At 33.5% G+C, this 19787-nt stretch overlaps 2 protein-coding genes across 6 annotated transcripts; one reads left to right on the top strand and one right to left on the bottom strand.

Annotated features, from left to right (window-relative positions):
- The first annotated feature begins 1627 nt into the window (after positions 1 to 1627).
- LOC111518306 (uncharacterized) lies at positions 1628 to 6145 on the top strand. Of its 5 annotated transcripts, none has more exons than XM_023174722.2 (2): positions 1628 to 1779; positions 4332 to 6145. In XM_023174722.2, the coding sequence occupies exon 2, from the start codon at positions 4370 to 4372 to the stop codon at positions 5918 to 5920; it is 1551 nt and encodes a 516-aa protein (XP_023030490.2). In that variant the 5' UTR covers positions 1628 to 1779; positions 4332 to 4369; the 3' UTR covers positions 5921 to 6145. The 5 variants fall into 5 exon arrangements, with proteins under 5 accessions (XP_023030490.2, XP_023030492.2, XP_023030491.2 ...); XM_023174724.2 differs by having other exon boundaries at positions 1670 to 1779; positions 4335 to 6145; XM_023174723.2 differs by lacking the exon at positions 1628 to 1779 and adding an exon at positions 3332 to 3505 and having other exon boundaries at positions 4335 to 6145.
- A 2944-nt stretch (positions 6146 to 9089) lies between these two features.
- Positions 9090 to 9688, bottom strand: Tim8 (translocase of inner membrane 8). Its single transcript, XM_023174725.2, has 2 exons — positions 9446 to 9688; positions 9090 to 9394 (listed from the first exon to the last, which is right to left on the bottom strand). The coding sequence occupies exons 1-2, from the start codon at positions 9557 to 9559 to the stop codon at positions 9224 to 9226; spliced, it is 285 nt and encodes a 94-aa protein (XP_023030493.1). The 5' UTR covers positions 9560 to 9688; the 3' UTR covers positions 9090 to 9223.
- Between the last annotated feature and the right edge of the window lie 10099 nt (positions 9689 to 19787).

Here is a 19787-nt window from a genome sequence, read left to right as displayed (position 1 = left end):
CATGATGCAATAGGTATTTGTACATATTACTGACAATTAAATTTTTCGTAATATTCAATTTATTCTTTATGATCAGTCTGAAAGGAATAATTCTACTTTGGAAATATTAACCATAAACTCACCTGTATCGAATATTTCGCAAAGGACTACAGACGCTGTTTACGGAACTTGCACAAAAAATATACCTAAGTTGTTGTAAGATTGACTACCACACGAGCTCTCACGTGTAAATGGCGGGAAGCACTCAGAATAGAAGCTGGCTGTCAGTTTCTTAGGCGGTTATTTCAAAATTTCACTTGTGGCATTGTAACGGAAACTTGTTTGGGCCTGATGTTTCCAAATTCACAATTTCAATGCAGCCATATACCTTATTTTTTGATAATAACTAACATGAGTGTCAGTATTTGGGACACTATCTGTAATTGGGACAATTACCTTAACTGACGAATTCACAGCTCGGAGTTTATAAAATGATTTTTTGGTACCATGCTGAAATGGCAGATATGGTTTTTGCATTTGGCTTGGCTGACGGAAATTCAAGCGAGGCCAGACGCATCTATCTGGAAAGGTATCTCCAACGCGTGACTCCTTGTGCAGCGACATTTGCGAATCTTTTCCGGCGACTTTTCGAATCTGAAAGCTTTGAAACACATTCTGCAGTACACTTCAATACCCAACATTGAAAAAATGGAAATTACTGATGTTTTTCAAAGCTTCCACCCAAATTTTAAATTTACAGCAGAATTGAAAGAAGAAAATTCTCTAGACTTCTTAGACACTAAGATATCGAGAACACCTTACCAGACTTTAAAAGTCGACTGGTACCACAAAACTACTTTTTCAGAAAGGTTAATTATTTTTCACAACACAGTTTTAACAATAAAATCAATATCATTAGGAACTTAAAATCAAGAGCACTCACAATTTCTGATAGTGACTTTCATAACAAAAACATCAGAATTATAGAAGATTTTCTTATTAAAAATAATTGCCCACTTTCATTGGTGAAAAAAATTATAAATGAAAATAGACAACCCACACTGAAAATTACCAATTCAAAATATTTCAAAATTCCTTGTGTACATAACCTTTCTGAAAAACTTGGATCAGTTCTAAATAATGAACACATCAAAATTGCGTTTGCAAATGTTATCACTGTAGGTAAAAGATTTTTTTCGAAACAAAAAAAAATCGATGAATATGCAATCAAACGTCGTTAATAAAATTAACTGCAAGGAGTGTCTAGAATGTTATGTAGGGCAAACGGGACGTTACTTAAAAAACAGGTTGTCCGAACATGAAAGAGATACAAGGAAGTTGAATGTTGCCAATCCAACACCTCTTGTTGATCACATAAGAGAAAACAACCACAGTTTTGACTTTGAAAACCCCAAGATTTAGATATTCAACCTTTATTAGGTAAACGACTGTTTAGTGAGATGATCTACATTTTCAAACAAAAAATGTTGACACTAGAAGGGACACAGAAGGACTGAATAATGCTTATTTTAATTTACTAAATCGTATTCTTTAATATTTTAATACAGATACGTTTCCAACATCCTGTGTAATCTGATATCCTTCTATTGTTTATACATTTTTTTAAGGCAAACAAAAACGTCCATTGCTAATCAGTTTGTCTCCCTTGATATCGTTTTCTTTTTTAATGTGTCCGTGGTGTATGTGTTTTCATTTGGTTAGTCCTCATGTTCGTTTGTACCTATGTTGTCTGATACATATATTTTAAACGTATTTTTTGACATGGATAACTAATGTTTGGTAAGTGCACCTTTTTATTTCTCTTTCACATAATATGAGATTGTATAAACTTTATAAATTTTACAATATGTATTGGTATATACTGTTTACTTATTAAATTTATTTATTATAGAGCTCTGATGATGGATTTAATAAAGTCCGAAACGCACAAAAATGAATTGTTTATCTACGAACATTTTTGATCGCTTTCTCAACCAATAGAAAAAAACCAGAAATGTGGTTTGGTGGTTCAAAAATCACTACTATTGTGGTACTAAAACTAACTAACACAGTTTATTGTATGATTTTCACTATAAACAATAAACTGTATTAATTAGTTTTAATATGGATTTTTATCAAGTATCGGCCAGTTCGATTCAATTATTGTGGTAATATTTAAAAATATTCTGAAATAAAACACGATGATTTTGTCCCCGGAGTAATAATAAGACATAGAGTTGCCATGCCTGTACCAATACAATACATGTATTTTGAAGCGGGTATCGTACTATCCTTTTCTGTACAATTTTAGGACGAGGGGGGTGTGGCGGGTAGTGAGGGGTTATGAAGAGTGTGTTTACATTTGAAGTAAGGTGGACCATAAAACAATGGCGGTTGGTTTAGTTGATAATCGGAGGGATATTATATATTTATAAAATAAATAATTTCAGGTGAAAATGTATTCTGTTTAAATAGTTCCTACAAGAAATTTGATTTTTATTAATGATTATGGAAATGAGGCCAGTTTTTCTATCACCTACTAGTTTTTATTCATGTATCGCTTTATAATAAAGCGTGTGGTTTACTGGGTTGAAATTAAATAATTTCAAATGAACTAATTCATAACAATGATAAATGTTAATTTTAAAAGTAATGAACTTTGCTTCATATAATCAGATGAAGAAATTTGTAATTTATTCTCAGATTTGATGAACAAGCGGTACGGTTTCTGAGGTCCTATATAAAGAATTTTCGATTAGAAATCATGAATATTAATAATTAATTACGATTGAGGTTTGATATTATTATTTTGATACAAATTTTGAATAAAATCATGATTTCTAATCGAAAATTCTTCATATCGGATCTCACAAACCGTACCGCTTGTTTATAAAATCTGAGAATAAATCACAAATTTCTCCATCTGATTATATGAAGCAAAGTTCATTACTTTTGAAATTAACATTTATCATTGTTATGAATTAGTTCATTTGAAATAATTTAATTTTAACCCAGTAAACCACGCGCTTTATTATAAAGCCATACATAAATAAAAATCTAGTAGGTGGTAGAAAAACTGGCTTCATTTCTATAATCATTAATAATAAATCAGATTTCGTGTAGGAACTATTTGAACAGAATACATTTTTACCTGAAATGATAGATTTTGTAAATATATATCCCTCCGATTATCAATTAAACCAACCGCCACTGTTTTATGGTCCAACTTACTTCCCGTAAACAAAGTTATGCTGCCTTCAATGCAAGGATGTAAAAGGCCCCTCTATTCTCTTTTATTACTCTGTGGTAATGTGAGGTGTCATGTTTTGTTGTGGGCTGTGAGTGTGAGAGTGACAATTGGCAGGCGACGGGTTTGAATTTGGAACATTTTTTTTCTTCCACTAAAAAAAATATAGATGAAAACACTTGTTTTGAGAATAACACTTTCAAATCCAAATAGTTTTTGTATTCCGCAGAGTTAAAATATATTTATGTTATAGGTACTTCTCAGTACAAAACAGTTCAGGTAATCTAACTTAAAACCAAGTAAAAACTTATTAAAGTTTAAAATAATATTTGTTAATTTTCTTCTTTTCAGCTGAAGTTTCATTTAACCAAAGTTAATTTTTTCCTCCCATTGAAAAAATATTGATGCAGACACACTCGAAATTAGGAATCGAGGTCTTTTTGCACCAAAATGTACATCTAGCCTATTTATCAAAAAATGACTGCTCCCTATTTTACAATCACAATTGTTTCATGGTCAATTCATTGTTAGGTATCCTCTGTGATCCTATAACGAGGAAAAAAGCGATCAATTTCAATATTCATATACTACAAGATTAATTAATTGGAAAATGTATCTGAATTTTTATAATTATTCTGATAATGTATCCTGTTGAGCCTTTTTCCTTTAAACATTTTTTGCCAGGAATAATATATGAAAGTATTCAAATTATTCATTTCAAATGTTTAGTAGAAATAATCTTAAGTTATTGATCAATGATAATTTCTACAAGCGGATGTAAAATGGGCCTAACGACCAGTTGTAATCAATTGATTATAGAAACATAGATGGTGTGTGGGAAAAGTTATTTCTTTAGACTTGCTAATCATCGGTAGATTTGAAAAACTGTTGGCTGGTTCATACAATAATCTTTAACTTTTTATTTCACCTTTGAAGAAAAAATTGAAGAAAATGAGTGCATTCATACACCATCTATGAAAGTATGGTGTATGAACGCTCTCCCAATGTGTGAATTCCCCCTTACTAATTTTCATTGACCTGTTTGCAGCAGATGTCACTTCTTGAATCTGATTTATCAAACTAACTTTTTGAATTTATATTTCAGTAGACATTCTATAACCAACTCCAAGCACCTGCTCAATCATGGAAGCTGAAGTCAAACAAATTTTTCCAACACCCTTTACAATGGACACTGCAATGACTCCTAAGACAGTACGTGAGCTTCATATGATTAGACTGAGTCAGGAAATTAGAGAAAAAGAAAGATGGGCAGAGAAAATTAATGACGATGATATCTTGGAACATTGGAGAAATGAAATCAATGAGGACAAACACTTAGTTGATTATGTTTTTGATGAATTGAAGTATTATGCCAGTCGAACATCAAATGGGATTGAGGTCGGTGCAATAGATGGAACATGGCAGGCATCTAGGTTAATAGATCCTCAATTGAAAAACAATTTCAAAAAATATGTTCACGATACCCTAGAAAATGTAGATGAAAGTCAGAAGGACTATCATCCTTGGAGCAAAAATCAAGTAGTGGATCTAGTACATCCGTCTTTATATTGTTATGTTAAAGGTGTTACTAAAGTTGATAAGTTAGATGATAAACTGGATTATATAGAAGATGAATATAAGACTACTTCCAGTGGAGCACATGCAAGTGAGTTACATATTTCCACAAAACCAGTTGAAGAAAATATATACAAATACCAATGGCTACCTTCAGAGTTCCATGTTGATTCAGAAGGAAAGGTTTTTATTAATTCATACATAAATAATTTGAACCCCAAGAAACATGAGCCTTTATACTCAATGATTGGCCAGATATTTGAGAAGTTTATTCCTTTGTTCAATCGTGTTTTAACTGATTTATTGAATATACCAAAAAACAGAATAGAAGTATCATGTTTTTTATGGTATAAAGATTCGGAAAAAGATTCTCATTCCTATGATTCAGAAGACTTTTCAGAAGAACCAGAAGATAATAGGGAAATTCAATGGCCAGAAATACCCAAATTCACACCACCAGAACCAGGAAGTGAAATCGTTGATGTGAGGGGAAGAAATTTGCAAGTAATAGTAAAACTGGCAAATATTGAACTGACTCCCAAAGAACCAAAATATGCTGGAGGTGTCTGGCATGTTGAAGGTACTGAAAATGAAGCCATCGTAGCCACAGGGATATACTATTACTCATCTTCGAATATAACAGAATCCAGGTTGTTCTTCAAACAAGGTATCGAAGATCCAGATTACGAACAGTACGATGGCCGGGGGGTGAAGGAGTTTTATGGTCTGGAGGATGGAGATCCCCTGAGCCAAGAAATTGGTTCAATTGTTTGTGGTGAAGATTGTTGTATTGCCTTTCCTAATATCTACCAACACAGGGTAGGCCCTTTTGAGTTGGTAGATAAAACTAAGAATGGACATAGGAAAATTTTGGTATTTTTTCTTGTTGATCCGAATAAAAGAATTCTCTCGACAAAGCACGTTGCTCCTCAACAAAGGAGTTGGATTGAAAGTGAAAACAGAGAATCAAATCTAAAGTTCACTATGAGTTTTGATGATGCTCGGATGTATAGAGAGAAGTTGATGTTGACAAGAAAGTTTGATGAATCTACAAAGGAATATGACTTTGGAAAGCCTGAATGTTTCTATGAGCGTAGATTTTCGTTATGTGAACATTAAACTCTGATTCATATTATACAGGTATAAAATTTTATTAATGCTTAAAATTGATCTAATTCGGTGTCAAGTACTAGAAGACAGGGTACTTATAATTTTATTGAATAATAAAACTGTGATGGTAATATGGAATAACAAATTATCTTAACCACTATTAAAAATTAGTTTGTATACTAAAATAAAAATGATATGTTTCTTCATAAATTAAATATATAAGAAATATTTTTATTCCTGGATTTTTATTCCGGAAGCATTTGAACTCAGCTTTTCTCATAATTTACCAATATATGGATGCGACTTTAAAAACTACTTTATAGCTAAAGCTATACTATTTTTTAAAACTTATTAATACAGTTTATTGTATGATTTTCACTGTAAAAGGTTTTAAAAAAAATTGCGACAAGTGTTTCGCTATACAATAGTTTCATCAAGCGCTTGATAAAGCTAATGTATAGCAAAACAAGTATCGCTGGTATAAAATTAGTTCTGAAAAACAATAAGTAGGTTGGTTTAAAATGGGTGGGCCTGTTCGATAATACTGCAACCCGCGAGTGTTTATTGTGGCTCACCTATTCAAACTCTACCCAATTAATCCTGTTTTGTACTATAGCCGATTTATTTATTTGGAGATTGAGATCTTTTAGGTCACCTGGCAATAGTCAAACGCTGCCAAATGTTAAAAACCTGATCCGGTACGCGAAAGGGCAGGCATAAAGAACGTTATCTGCTATCTGGGTATGAATTTCCTAGTGAAGAATAACCCCTTCCAAGGTGGTAAATTTTCCCGAAGACAGTGAGAACCTCCCAGGATTGTTCTTAAGTTAGAGAACTGAGAAGATCCCGCTCTTGATCCGATGTTAACGGATGCTAAAAAGTTTGCTAGAACTTAAAGGTCTATGTTATTCAAATTCAAATGTTTACACACAATGTTGGAACAATTAATATAAACCATTTATTTTGGGTTATTATTTGCTTGCTTCAAAAGTTTTGTCTGTTTTTATGGGTCTACTTTAAACTGTAATATCTCAGTGAATACTAATACAATTTGAATCATTTGCCAATGTAATATAAGTCAATTTTGTCAGCATAAAAATTGGGGTGCTTGGGATTCAATGCAGAAAGTTACAGTGAATCACACCAGCTGCTGACTAGAGCATACAGTAACCATGTTTTTTTTTTGGGGATTTTTGGGAAGTGCCTGAGTGACTCTTTGGTGTCCAACCACTGTACTGAACGTCTCCTGTTATTGTAGCGGATCAACTTTTCATCACACGTGATAATCCGATCCAAAAAAGAATTGTTTTAGTTGCGCAAAAGCAAAGAAGAACAGACATCGAAACGTGACAATTTCTGTCGATCAGTCAAAACGTGAGGCACCCACTTTTCCATTACTTTCTAAACCATCATCATTGATTACAATATTCCATCTTGAGCTGGGGTGGAATGCTTCGAACACATTTACCGCGAAAAATACTTAAAATAAAAAGTATACTTATTATATCTTTCTTCAATCAAACCAAAGTTCACAGTATAAAATAATTATACTTTTTTGAAATAGTAAAATAAATGTACAAGAACAAGGGAAGCCCTAACAGAATAGAACATAATTATTGCACTAGATTTAGGAAAAAAAAATCAATTTAATCTAGTCGAAAAATTAGCAGGACTACGTTGTTTAACTTTCATTACACCTAGGCTGTTCAATATATTATCAATTATGTATGAAATTTGTTTACACAAACACATTACTTCTAGAACAACATATATTGGAACAACTGATAGAGATTGATTGTATATACTAAAACAATCATATTTGAGTTTCTAATAAATTATTATACAGAGCATGTAATTTCGGAAGGTCACGGGATGACCTAAAACAATCAAAGAAAGTAAAACTGAAAGATTATTTCTTGAAATGGTTCATATTAGTGAAAGTCAGAATTCTTTGAACAAAAAATCGGAAATACAAAATTTGAGCAAAATTCATAATTACATTTTAGCTTTCGAATGAAAAAAAAAAAACACTTAAAGTACAGTTATATTTAAACACATGTACACCTTTGTAGGTATAAATAGTTTTTTCTATGTTTATTCGACCTTAGTATTTCCTAATTTTTTTTAATATTATTTGGCAATTCACTAATTCAGGAATACTCATTTCAACAATGTGGAATGCAAGCCAATGTGAACGAAGCCTATTCTATTATTATTCTATAATTTCTTAGCTCATTTTTTGATAAGCACAATTATTAAATACGAAAAGTTATTGACAAATAGAATATTTTTCTATGTGAGAAATATTACGCAGGAACTTATCGTGATAAACTGAAAAGTTTGCCCTTTCCAAATGTGTATTAAAGTCAATTAAATACAATTTTCATATTTTTCAGATTGTGGAAGGTGAAAATATTGCTACAACAAATACAAGTTCCTATTTAAATTTTCAATGCTGAAGCTAAGTAGAAATTCTATAAACATATTCTGAAAATCCATTGATAATTCCTGTGGCAAAGTATAAACAGATTTTTATTATCTCTGCAAGATACAGCCAAAAATAAAATGCCTATATTTTGGTTTTTCCATACTTAGCTTCAGAACTATATTTGCAGATGATACCACAATGACAATCATTAGGTATACATTGGAAGATGTATTCAGAAGAGTCAAAGAGGTTATTGATGGATGTACGTCATGGTGTGAACGCAATCATTTAATATTAAATATCTCTAAATCTGTTTCAATTAAATTTGATAACAGAAAAAATAACATTCCAGGTGGAGTTGATATTACTGATGGAATAATGATGTGACATGATGTGAAATTTCTTGGTACTACTGCAAGAAACTTAATGCAGTGTTGTTCGCGATTAAGCAAATGAAATTGTTTTTAGATAAATATGGAGAGCAACCTAACATAATAGGAAACATATTACTCATTCAATGTTTTTATTTTTCTTTGTATTCCTTTATATGTACTCAGTGTACAGTTTATACAATAAAATTATTATTCAATGGTACTCTAAAAAAGTCAACTTTGTGGCTTTCAATCTCTTACCATTTACGATATTCCCATGCATACTCAAGTTCGAATAGAGGTGTATATTTAGTGAACAAGACTTATTCAATTTGAAAATGACTATGGTTTAGCTTTTATACATAAATGATACAGAATCACGACTGAAACAACTCAATATATTTAAAAGGTTTTTTTCACAAACTATTATTTCATTACCTAATGAAAATGTAATATATGTATATTACGTCTACCTGCCCTATAATTTTGTATAGATGCAATTTGGAAAGGTTATCACATGCCTCCACCTTTCTGTAGTAACTGGGCAAATCGATTTGTGATTAAAAGCGAAACATCGATAAACCTGTCCACACAATTTGTAAGACATGTTTCTGTCCTGCTATCCAGTTTATTGGAAGGTTTATCTACACACTTTTCCCAACAGAAGTCATTGAATTCATGTATCTGAAAATAAGAAAGTTATTGACAATTATTGAAAATTTTTAATAATTTTACTTGAGCATTGAATTGTGCTTTTTGCTTTTCCACCATCAAAAATTCTTGTAATTCTTTATCGCCTCCTTTCGAATCCAAAGTACTGGATGAGAATGAATCAAACGAATCTGACATGTTTTTTTTTGATTGATTGGAAAATACTACTGAAAAATTGGATAACCCCGCTATGCTTGTAATGCAAGCAATAACTTAAAAGTCAGGTTAGATCACGATCACAGTGTTAGATGCTTATTGCATAGACCTTACAACTACTGGACTGGCATAGAAGTAGAATGAAAAGATTGAGGATAGCATTACTAGAAAAGGATGCAATACCCCAAGTCAGTTGTTCCCTTCTAAATGTGAGCCAAAGAAAGAGTAAGATTGTGACAGAGTCATATTTTATCTCATCTGTTATAGTCATTCTTTTTTTAAAGTAGTCCGCAAGTTATCGTGTGCAAGGTGACGGGACGGTCGGACCAATAATTATAATCTCTGTCCATGATGCAGTTCTTGCTTACATATTTGATTATGACTATGCTATCTGGAGCAATTTGCCAGTCTTCGGTGATCTGATCAACACCCTTGCTGTGGCATTCAGGATGTCTCATACGAAGTGATACTTCAAATACCTTTTCAAAGTCACCTCTAAGATTTTAATCTTATCACGGTGGACAACAATACATTTATAAGGTTGCGATGCATGTACTCCGGATGGAAGAAATTCATATAATCCAATACACGATAAAACGTGAACAAAATGGACCTCTGTTCAAAAGAACATAGCGATACGTCCGCTTCACTCGACGGTGAAAGTAAAAGTACCAATAGGTTGAATAGATCTGGGAGATCTAATCTAAATATTGTAGAATATTGGAAAAGGATGCAATATTTCAAATCAGTTATTTCCATATACATAATAATAAAGTCATACATTATCTCTTTTTTCAAAATCTCTATTTCTCTGATGTAGTGAGCAATGTATTATGAGAAAAATGTTGGGACGGCCGGTCCAATAGTTGTGATGATGATATATACTTAGAAGCGTTGGTAAAGAAACGGTTCCATGTAGAACTCATTTCTACCTTGGACTGAGCATTAGAAAGACCTACAAACTGAAAGAAAGGATATATGTCATTGGTGGCGAATAAGGGTTTTTAGCGATAACGTTTCATTTATAGTTTCTAGGGATCCCATCCTTGAGTTTATGCGGAAGACTGTTGTATTTGTGAAAACATTATACGACTTGAATATGCTATTCTTCACCATACAGACTGTAACCAGAATATGACAGAGTTATTCGCATTCTATTTGGCAGTATTGAATGAGAATCGTAGAACGTGGACTAAAGTAATAACAATTTTTTACGGTGTTCAATCTTTGAATTATAATAATTACATTATGTAGCGGTGAATTGGTGCATGATAGTACATCAGACACATGATTGAAATGTCTTGAGTTCGATCTTTACTTCGACTAAACATTTTTCTCGAGAGAATTCAACTAGTTGACTTTAGGATTACTCTGCAACGCTAAATGGCTGACGGACTGCGAATAGCCATGATGCTTCCTAGGTGGCTCGTGGAGTGATTATCATTGCTACCCACTGCGTGTTCTGGACACGCGTCTAATGACCAAAGTGGTCGAAGCCCGTTGACAAATAAAAAATACGAAGATGAACCAATTCTTCAAATTCTAAGTGCTGCAGAACTCTAAAGTTTGTATACTTTATATAAGTCCAGAAGTACGAGAATTTTCTCCCTACTGAAAAAGTTATCCATATCTTCATTTTCATTATTGATGATAAAAAATTCCGAGAGTTGATAACCTGAAAAACAGTTTATTATCAATTAGGTTATAATTTTCATGTTCACCTGATTTTTTCCTTGATATGGTTGCGAAAATGAACAAAACTGAAATGTTATATGTTTTAAATTAAATGTGAACACCCAAAAACATTTTAATGACCGCTAACCCAACCTATGAATACATTTCAAAGTTCCCTGCCTGTTTGTCAAATTAACACTCTTTATATATAAGATAGATGGCGCGTTAGTATTTTCAATTTTAATATGCGTTCGTTTTAATGAGTGTCCGAGACTATTTCGGATTTTTTGTCTCTATGCATCATGTACTACGCAGTTTCCAAACATTTTCTGATGTTAGAACCAGAACAACCCTAAAATAAAGCAAGAAGTGAAATAACAACGTAATCGTTTCAGAAGGAGCTTTTTCTTCCAGTTTGTGTCTGAAAGTTACTTCTTTGCATGATCTACACATCTATGTATAGAGTTACTTCTTCTGATTGCTTCCTTCCTTCCTTTGTAAGATTCACACATTTTTTGTATCTAGATGGAGTAGTGTAAAACCAAAAACTTTCTTTCCCAAAAAATAACATCAATCACATCGAAGTAATTTTTATGTTGGCAGCATATTTATATATGCAGCAGACTGCACGATTCTCGAAAGTGAAGGCGAGTTTTTGAACTCAACCAAAAGAAACACTCCAATATTTCAAATGAACAAATAGAAGAATCTATCAATTTAATCGAATTTAAGAAATCATCTAGCTTTTTAGGTTACACTTTTTTGACACAAATTTTTTAAAATTTTGAGAAAAAAAAAGATTGATGACGGCTTGCTGATTGAACAAGTATCGAGGTTTCCACAGTTATATGATGAAATGGACCTAATAATAGGTCCATTTCATCATATAACTATAATAATAGCCCAAGCGGGGATTTCGGGATTTACTAAAGTGCGGCAGATTAATATACAGGGGGATACCTTGTACCCGGTTAAGTACCTCCACCAAATATGAGCCCCATATATAAGGCCGCCTGTGAGGGATAAAGGATCAGATTAGTAAAAAAAAAATTGATCGTCAGAAATTCTCGAGCGCGTCAGATTAAGGTAGAGTGAGTTAATTACTTGCTAAAAACTGTATATTCCAGTAATCTGACGATTTGAGAGTGACGTTAAGAAAGGGGAGGGCAGCAAAGTTGTAAAAAAAATAACGTCAATTCGACATTCTCGAGCGTAGCACATTTTTTTTATTTTGAAGGAAATAATTCAAGGATAACGAAAAATATATAATCTGACGATTTCCGCAAGCCGAAATAACAAAAATTCGTCGATAAAGTTTAATGCGTGCGGCTGTGTGATACCTATATTTCCCTCTCCGAGTTTCTATTCCTCTATTCTTTATTAACTTTTTCACTATCTATTACTTTCTCACTCCGTCCCCACTCTGAATTCTGTTGCCATGATCACAGAGACTCGTTCGTGATGAAGATGGAGATGATGATTAATTAATCAATTAATTGATGGATGCGTAGCCGTTACTACGTTGTAGGAAATCATAATGAAGAAATTAATCAATTGATTATGAGAAATAAAATTTTTTTGAGCATTTTCTTAAAATTATTTTCTTATAAATACAAGTATTCTACTTAAAAAAACATACTTATTTATTTGCATGCTATTTCCTGAGCTTTTCTATTAATTAAGTTCAATGAATTAAAAAAATAAAATTAAAAAAACGGTTTTTGTCAGATTGAGCGAATCCCTCTAGCTAGATAATCGTCAGATTATGAGACAGCACGTGTAAAACATAAAGATGAACCATATATATCTTAATCTGACGCGCTTGAGTATTTCAAATTGACGATTTTTTTCTGCACATTATAATAATGGCTGCGAGTTGCGTGCGTCAGATCGAAATCGTCAGATTATTGAATGAGAGCTTTTTTTTGTTGCACTTAACACCCCCTTAGGAAATCAGACGCGCTTGATTAAATTTTTTTTCTTTTCACTTTTAACCCTTGCGTACAACCACCCACATCATGCAAACGATCAGATTAACATACCAACACTATTGAAAATACGTAGGACATTGATGCTATCAATATCTGACGCGCTCGAGTATATCCATGCAACGTTATTTTTTTACATATTTAAACATCTATAGCCGTTTCCCCCACCGATGAAAAGGTATATATCAAATAACATTTTTTTCTTCTTATCATCTAAGTTTTGCAACCTAATATGTCTCAATGACGCTCGAGTAAATCCCCATTTTGCATCGTGCTGTAAGATTCAAAACAAAAATGAATTGATGAATGAAATATTTGGAAAACCATTGGAATTATTTTGGACGAAGAATATATTTTGTATCGTCTTGGCTTTTTTTTTTTTTCGGAAACACACTAGTGCCCTAGTTGTTAATAGTACAAGCATTAAACTCATAATATGATGTTCGTCCAATGTTACTTTTTTATAAACCTGCCTTCATTGTTGAATTTACATTATTTTTGATATTTGATTCAATATTATTAGACACTGAATTAGACCAATCACGTGACTGTGTCGCCATATGCAGCCACAAATATTAATATAAAAGATGAAATTTCACAACCTCCTCTTATAGGTATACGGAGGGTAGGAATACGAATAATCATCACAAAACAGTGTGTTGTGTGGCTGTTTTGTGAATAATCATCTCTGTGTATCAGAAAGTGTCCGTCCAAAGCCATTAAATTAAGGAGGCGCCACTGTGACAAGCGTGTAAATTTCAAATGAATTCCTAAAAGTCAAAGAATAAGGAGAGCTAGATAAAACGGAAGTAGAATCTTTCGCTTACAAATGGAACTATTTTCGAAAAAAAAAACATTGATTCCTTGACTTTCCAAACATAAAGTTTGTTAAATTATATTCATCAAATAATATTCGACTACGTGAATAGTTACTTCCTATAAGCTCTTTATAATTACCAACTCGAGACATCAAAAATATTGAATATTATTCGAATTCATATCATAGCACTCTTGATATTAGCGCCATTTTGTTCGAATTTTGAACTATAATTTATTGTTCCTTGTGGACTCTACTATACGTAGAGGGAAAAAACAACTCACTTGAGTTGTTTTTTCCCTCTATGTATAGTCTTATATACCAATACAAGAATAATTGTTTACTATTCCGTGATACTAACTCTGGAGTGGAGTTGAAATCGTAAACAGTGTTGCCATATTTTTCACAAATCTAATGAACGATTCCAGTACCCCTATTCAGTGTTGCCACTATAAAATTTTCGGGTCTAAATCGACTAACATTTTCTAGGCCTTTTTTGGAATAATTCAAAGTCGAAACAGATAGAATTTGTAACTTTATAGATTCCTGGATATTCCCGGATATATGAATCAAGGTATTAAAGTTGATATGAACAAAAACAAAAAATCCTAGGGAGTAGTTACGTTCTGATAGTGTATTCTGTAGGTGTTGTGTAATATCTTTTTCCACACCATTATTATTACCAGAAGATGTTCCAGATGCCCTATTGAAAGACAATTTATTGATTGAAGACCATTCAGTTGCAGAACTCCAAAGATGGTTGGACTTTTTCCATCTGAACGATCATGTTTTACTGAATACAATAAACAATAAGTGAATACGACAATGAAATTTCATATGGTATATGACATGTGACAGTAAAATGACAGAATTACCACTATTAAACAACGTACAACTTAAAATTCCCTAGGATTTTTTATTTTTGTCCATATCAACTTTAATACTCCAATTCATATCCAGAAATCTATAAAATTGAAAATTCTGTTCCCACTTTGAATTATTCCAAAAAAGGCCTAGAAAATGTCAGTCGATTTAGACTCGAAAATTTAATAGTGGTAACAATGAAAAGGGGTACTGGAATCGTCCATTGGCCTATAATCATGAATAGAACCAGGGAACCCCGAATAGGACAACTTTTCGCGAAAACCAATTGACAGTTTCCTGTCAACTTTTTGGAAAATATGTAGTCGCACGAAATGAGACGAACATATCAAAAAATATTTTGTAGACATTTCTTGCATTGCTCTTTGAATTCAGAATTTGGGTACTGAACAGTTTATATTTTTGAAATTATACGAATGTGGGATAAGTAATCTCGTTCAATTTCATGGAAGGCTTCGGAGTCATCGGTGAATCATAAAGATGAATAAACCTCTGAAGAAGACAGCCACCCGTGCTGGCAAAACGTTAGGAAAGAGTTCCAAAACACGATGGCCTTCAAATCCGAATGAAGATAGTAATATTGAATTGACTTTATTTTTAGATGTTGTTAATTTATGGGAAAGAAAGGTTTTGGCTTTCTACTTCTCCATCTTTACACAAAAAAATGTGGGAATCTTTCAAAAAAAGGAAGGAAGCAACCAATTCAAAAAAATTAACTCTATATTTATACTATTCCACTTTCATAAAAATATTCATTAGAATATTTTTTCAAATGAGCGAATGTATGTCATTACGATGTAATCGATAACATGAGTAGATCAAACTCATTCGTTACATGAAGTCGTAATTGTATGAATGAATTAAGTGTTTCATCTCATAATGTTATCCAGATTTAGTGGTGGAGAGGCAATAAGGGTCTTATACCGAAACATCGGATATCCACCAATGAGGATAACACCTCTTCCATTTACTTTATTGTGTAGCAATCCTGTAAATGATATCTGATTCAATTCCACAATGAATGTTTGGAATACAAACTGGATAGAGAAAAGTTTTTTGAAAGTTGTAATGCTATTTACGCGTTACGAGTCATTTTAACGCCTAGTCCAGGTCACGGGTTGCCTCGGGCGCTAGCTTTCGGCGTGAACACATGCTCCGGGCAGCGTCAGTGAAGAAGGTAATACACCAGGGGTCACTATGGTATCGATTAAATTAACTGTGGCGGGCTTTAGTTGCCGTTTTTGGGTTCGAGTCCTATGTACCTGCTGCTCTTAGTTAGAAGTGAAATGAAACAAATACATCAAACGTAAACAAATTCATTTCAATAAATTAATATGGGTTATACACGTAGTATTAGTAATATAAAAAAGGAACGAATTAATTAGTACTTTTACAGGCGGATTCGTGGTTCTCAGTCCGAAACAGATAACTAATAATATACGGTAGTATCCATATATGGGGTGTTTACCACACGGCTCTCGACAAATTCTAACAACGAAATAGTGGTACACCCGGTATGAAACATATAATAATTGATCAAAAATGTGAGGTGTGCATCACACGGCCCATGTAAAATAAAATCAGTTTACGAAATTATTCACAACTGAATTCGGTATACGTCAATTCATTAATATCAATATGAATAGTGTTTAGCACACGGCCTTATCCTTCAGTAGTTGTTTACAGCTGATTCTCGGCCTCCCCCCACCACTATGACGTATTAATTGCTTTTTTTATTGGTTGTTGTTTGGTGAAGTCAAGTGATGTGACCTTGAAGGGTGTGGTGTATGGATCGTTCAGAAATTTTTTCCCGGTTCTAATCCTCCCCCCACCAATATGACGTGTTATTTGCTTTTTTTGTTGTGCAGTGAAGTCAAGGCGTTGTGACCTTGAAGTGTCTGGTGCATGGATCGTTCAGATTTTTTTTTCATATGAGATTTTGTGTGTGTGTGTGTAAGAGAATGCATGGTACAGGGTTTCATCATGTGCTTGTTTGTCTATGTACAAACATACGTCTGCATACTTCGAAGATCCTCCAAGTAATAAATGCTCCATCGGTGTGAGGGTACCAACTTAGTAGTGGAGTGACGTCACAGCAATAACCGTTCAACGGCTAGAGAGCGACATGTTCACTCCACGACGTGTGGCAGAGTAATGCGTATTCATCGGCCTGCCCTCACCTCTCCCGAAGCGCCGCTTCGCTCTAGCATAGCCAGGCAGAATGAAATAATGGGCAGGATCCAAACCGTAAGTTTTATGACAACTTGAGCGGAACTGCTCGAAGACATAGCCAGAAGCATAACATCCGTTTTCAAATACAGATTCGTATATTTTCCCGATGTGTTTATATTAAAAGTAGCCCATATCAGCTTGGCACGTAAGTAAGATCTCCTAGGACACGGTTTTTCCTCCAATATGTTGAAAAAGGTTTCGATAGGGAGTAAACAATCTTCATTGAATTTTCTGAAAGAATCGATATAGTCATACCGCATTACACCCTTTTTTGTCAAAATCTACTCTTCATCATTCGAGCGGTTGGAGAACTGTGATATGAGATTTGGAAATCTGATAGATATGATACTAACGTATCCAGCGAAAAACTCATGAATCTGAATGAGTTAAAAAATCTGAAGTGGCTCTTGCTACCAGAAATATTTTTAATGAAGGAGATATACTTTTCCTTTGTTATCGGCCTAACGGCGACACTTCCATTGAGATCCAATGCAATATTTTCTATAACAAAATGTGTCTTCGAGCAGTCTTCAAGGTGTTTATCTAACATTGCTTGCGTGGAAAAACAGTGAAAACACCTATGGCAAAAATATTTGTTTCTATTATGGTTGTCGAGTTGATTACTCACCAAACTAGATAGATCTTTTATTCAAACAAAGTGTTTTCTGGTTGGTGAGGTAACATCATAGACATTTATTGAATCCTTACATCTTTCATCGTAATACATGTCTTGAATCATGAGTAGATTCAGATGTTTGCTTTTATTTTTTGCTATGCTCAATCTTAGCGGTATAACAGTATACTTGGATTTAAAAAGTTTCAACGTGTAAACATTGACTGAGAGATCATTCTGCTCTTCGAAACTATTTATCTGAATAATTTTCATCGGAAAGTGAATACCTCACAACTTCAGAACTTTTGAATAGTCAGGATAAGATAGAATGTGATCTGAATGTTGTCCATGGGGAACTGGATACAACGCCGAAACAATGGCCCAAGCGAAGCAGGCATTATCATGATTTTTCGTTTGATTTGAGAAGGCAGTTCAATGTATGATGAACCTCTCTGCGGCACAAATTTGTTTACGGTAACCCCCAAATTCACTACTGCTTTCAACGTCTAACCTCTGTCACGTTCCTGAAACTCTTCCAACTTTATCATGATTGGCTCCATAACATGATCCTCAAACCACATATTCATAACAGTGTTACTATGGATGGATGCGTTAGATATTGAGAAATACTTTTATATTCGTTGAAGATTCGATCGCCTTTGACAACCTCAAATTCTCCACCGAATGTCATATTAACCTTTAAAAATGCATCTTTTTTCAAAGCATTTTGAATTAGTGTCACAAAAAGGGTCTTATAGTCGATCAAAAATGGGGTAAGGTTCTTATGCTTGAGATTAGTAATCACTTCAGTCCAGATACGCGAATTAAAAGCCGATTCTGAATCATCCCAATGTACTCGATTAGAGGATGCTTCTTTCCGGCTAATCAGGCCTGCTCCTTTCTTCATCTCAAATTTCATCTGATTAAGAATGCTAGTAGATTTTATTTCCCACCCATAGTAGTAGTATTTTTCAGATCTTTTTTTATTCGTTTAGAAGCCTTATAACACTGTTTTCTCCTTGTATTCATCTATTATGAGGCTCAAGATAGATGCGATATATTTCATCAAATCAGCAAAAATTTTTCAAAACTGCAGAAGCAGGTTCAACAATAACTGATTGACCGAAATGGAGAGCCAGAAAAATATTCCTCGAACAGTAAATTAGAAACAGCACTACCTAGCGGGGAAAACTTTGCGTTAGAAATAATGTGACCAAATATGAATATGAATAAAATCTGCTATTGAGACACATGTCTTATGGAATCATAGTATATCAGAAAACTGAATTTCTATGATGATATATTAGTCTGAAACACTAAATTCACAGGAACAACACTAAAAATGTTGACAAAAATGTTGATCACGCTATTACAGTACCCAATTCGATAGCGACAAGTTGCATTACTGTATTTTTATCATGCAGCAAGTAAATGTTCTGTTTCTGTTTGAAATCTGTTTTTCTGTTAATCAGCTGTCGCCCCCTTACGAACGACAACTCTCAGAAGTTGAGATGTTGCGAGCTAAGGACTAACGAGGTCTCACCTTTTAACTTGTTATTCCTGACACGGTTGAAGAATCATCGCAGCTTCAACCATATAAATTCTCTCGAGAAAAATACTACAACATAAACATAAGCATGCATGGTGTGAAGCATGCGTGTGTATGTACGAAAAATGTGTGCATTATGTAATATTTGGGGACTCACAAACCAGTATAGCAGGACATCGACAGAAAATGACCACGTAGTCAAGTTGAAGATCAAACTCAACTTCAAAGTCATATCATGAAATGGTGGAAGGGAGGAATCAGTTTTCAGGTTGAAGTGTGGAAATATCTCCTTTTCAGTTGAATACTCGCTTACGTCATATGGTATATTGGCTTGAATCTTGGATAATATTGGGTTTTAAGAAGAAGATAGTGATACATTTCAAATTGAAACATGTGTATTGCGACATGTAAAAGTTCATGTCGAGAATATATTTAGGTGTGAAAAATATGTCTTT

Source organism: Leptinotarsa decemlineata, unplaced genomic scaffold, assembly GCF_025532065.1.
Source record: "Leptinotarsa decemlineata unplaced genomic scaffold, Ldec_3_MD MMD2_tig00003736_RagTag_RagTag, whole genome shotgun sequence".
Lineage (NCBI taxonomy): Eukaryota > Metazoa > Arthropoda > Insecta > Coleoptera > Chrysomelidae > Leptinotarsa > Leptinotarsa decemlineata.
Note: the sequence above shows the minus strand (reverse complement) of the source record. Positions and strands in the feature narration are given on the sequence as shown.

What these genes read in the sequence shown, in the direction of transcription:
- LOC111518306 (XM_023174722.2), top strand. Translation starts at nt 4,370, where the DNA reads ATGGAAGCTGAAGTCAAACAAATTTTTCCAACACCCTTTACAATGGAC.
- Tim8 (XM_023174725.2), bottom strand. Translation starts at nt 9,559, where the DNA reads ATGTCAGATTCGTTTGATTCATTCTCATCCAGTACTTTGGATTCGAAA. An exon ending in AAGCACAATTCAATGCTCAA is followed by an intron (nt 9,395 to 9,445) that starts GTAAAATTATTA and finishes TCTTATTTTCAG; the next exon opens with ATACATGAATTCAATGACTT.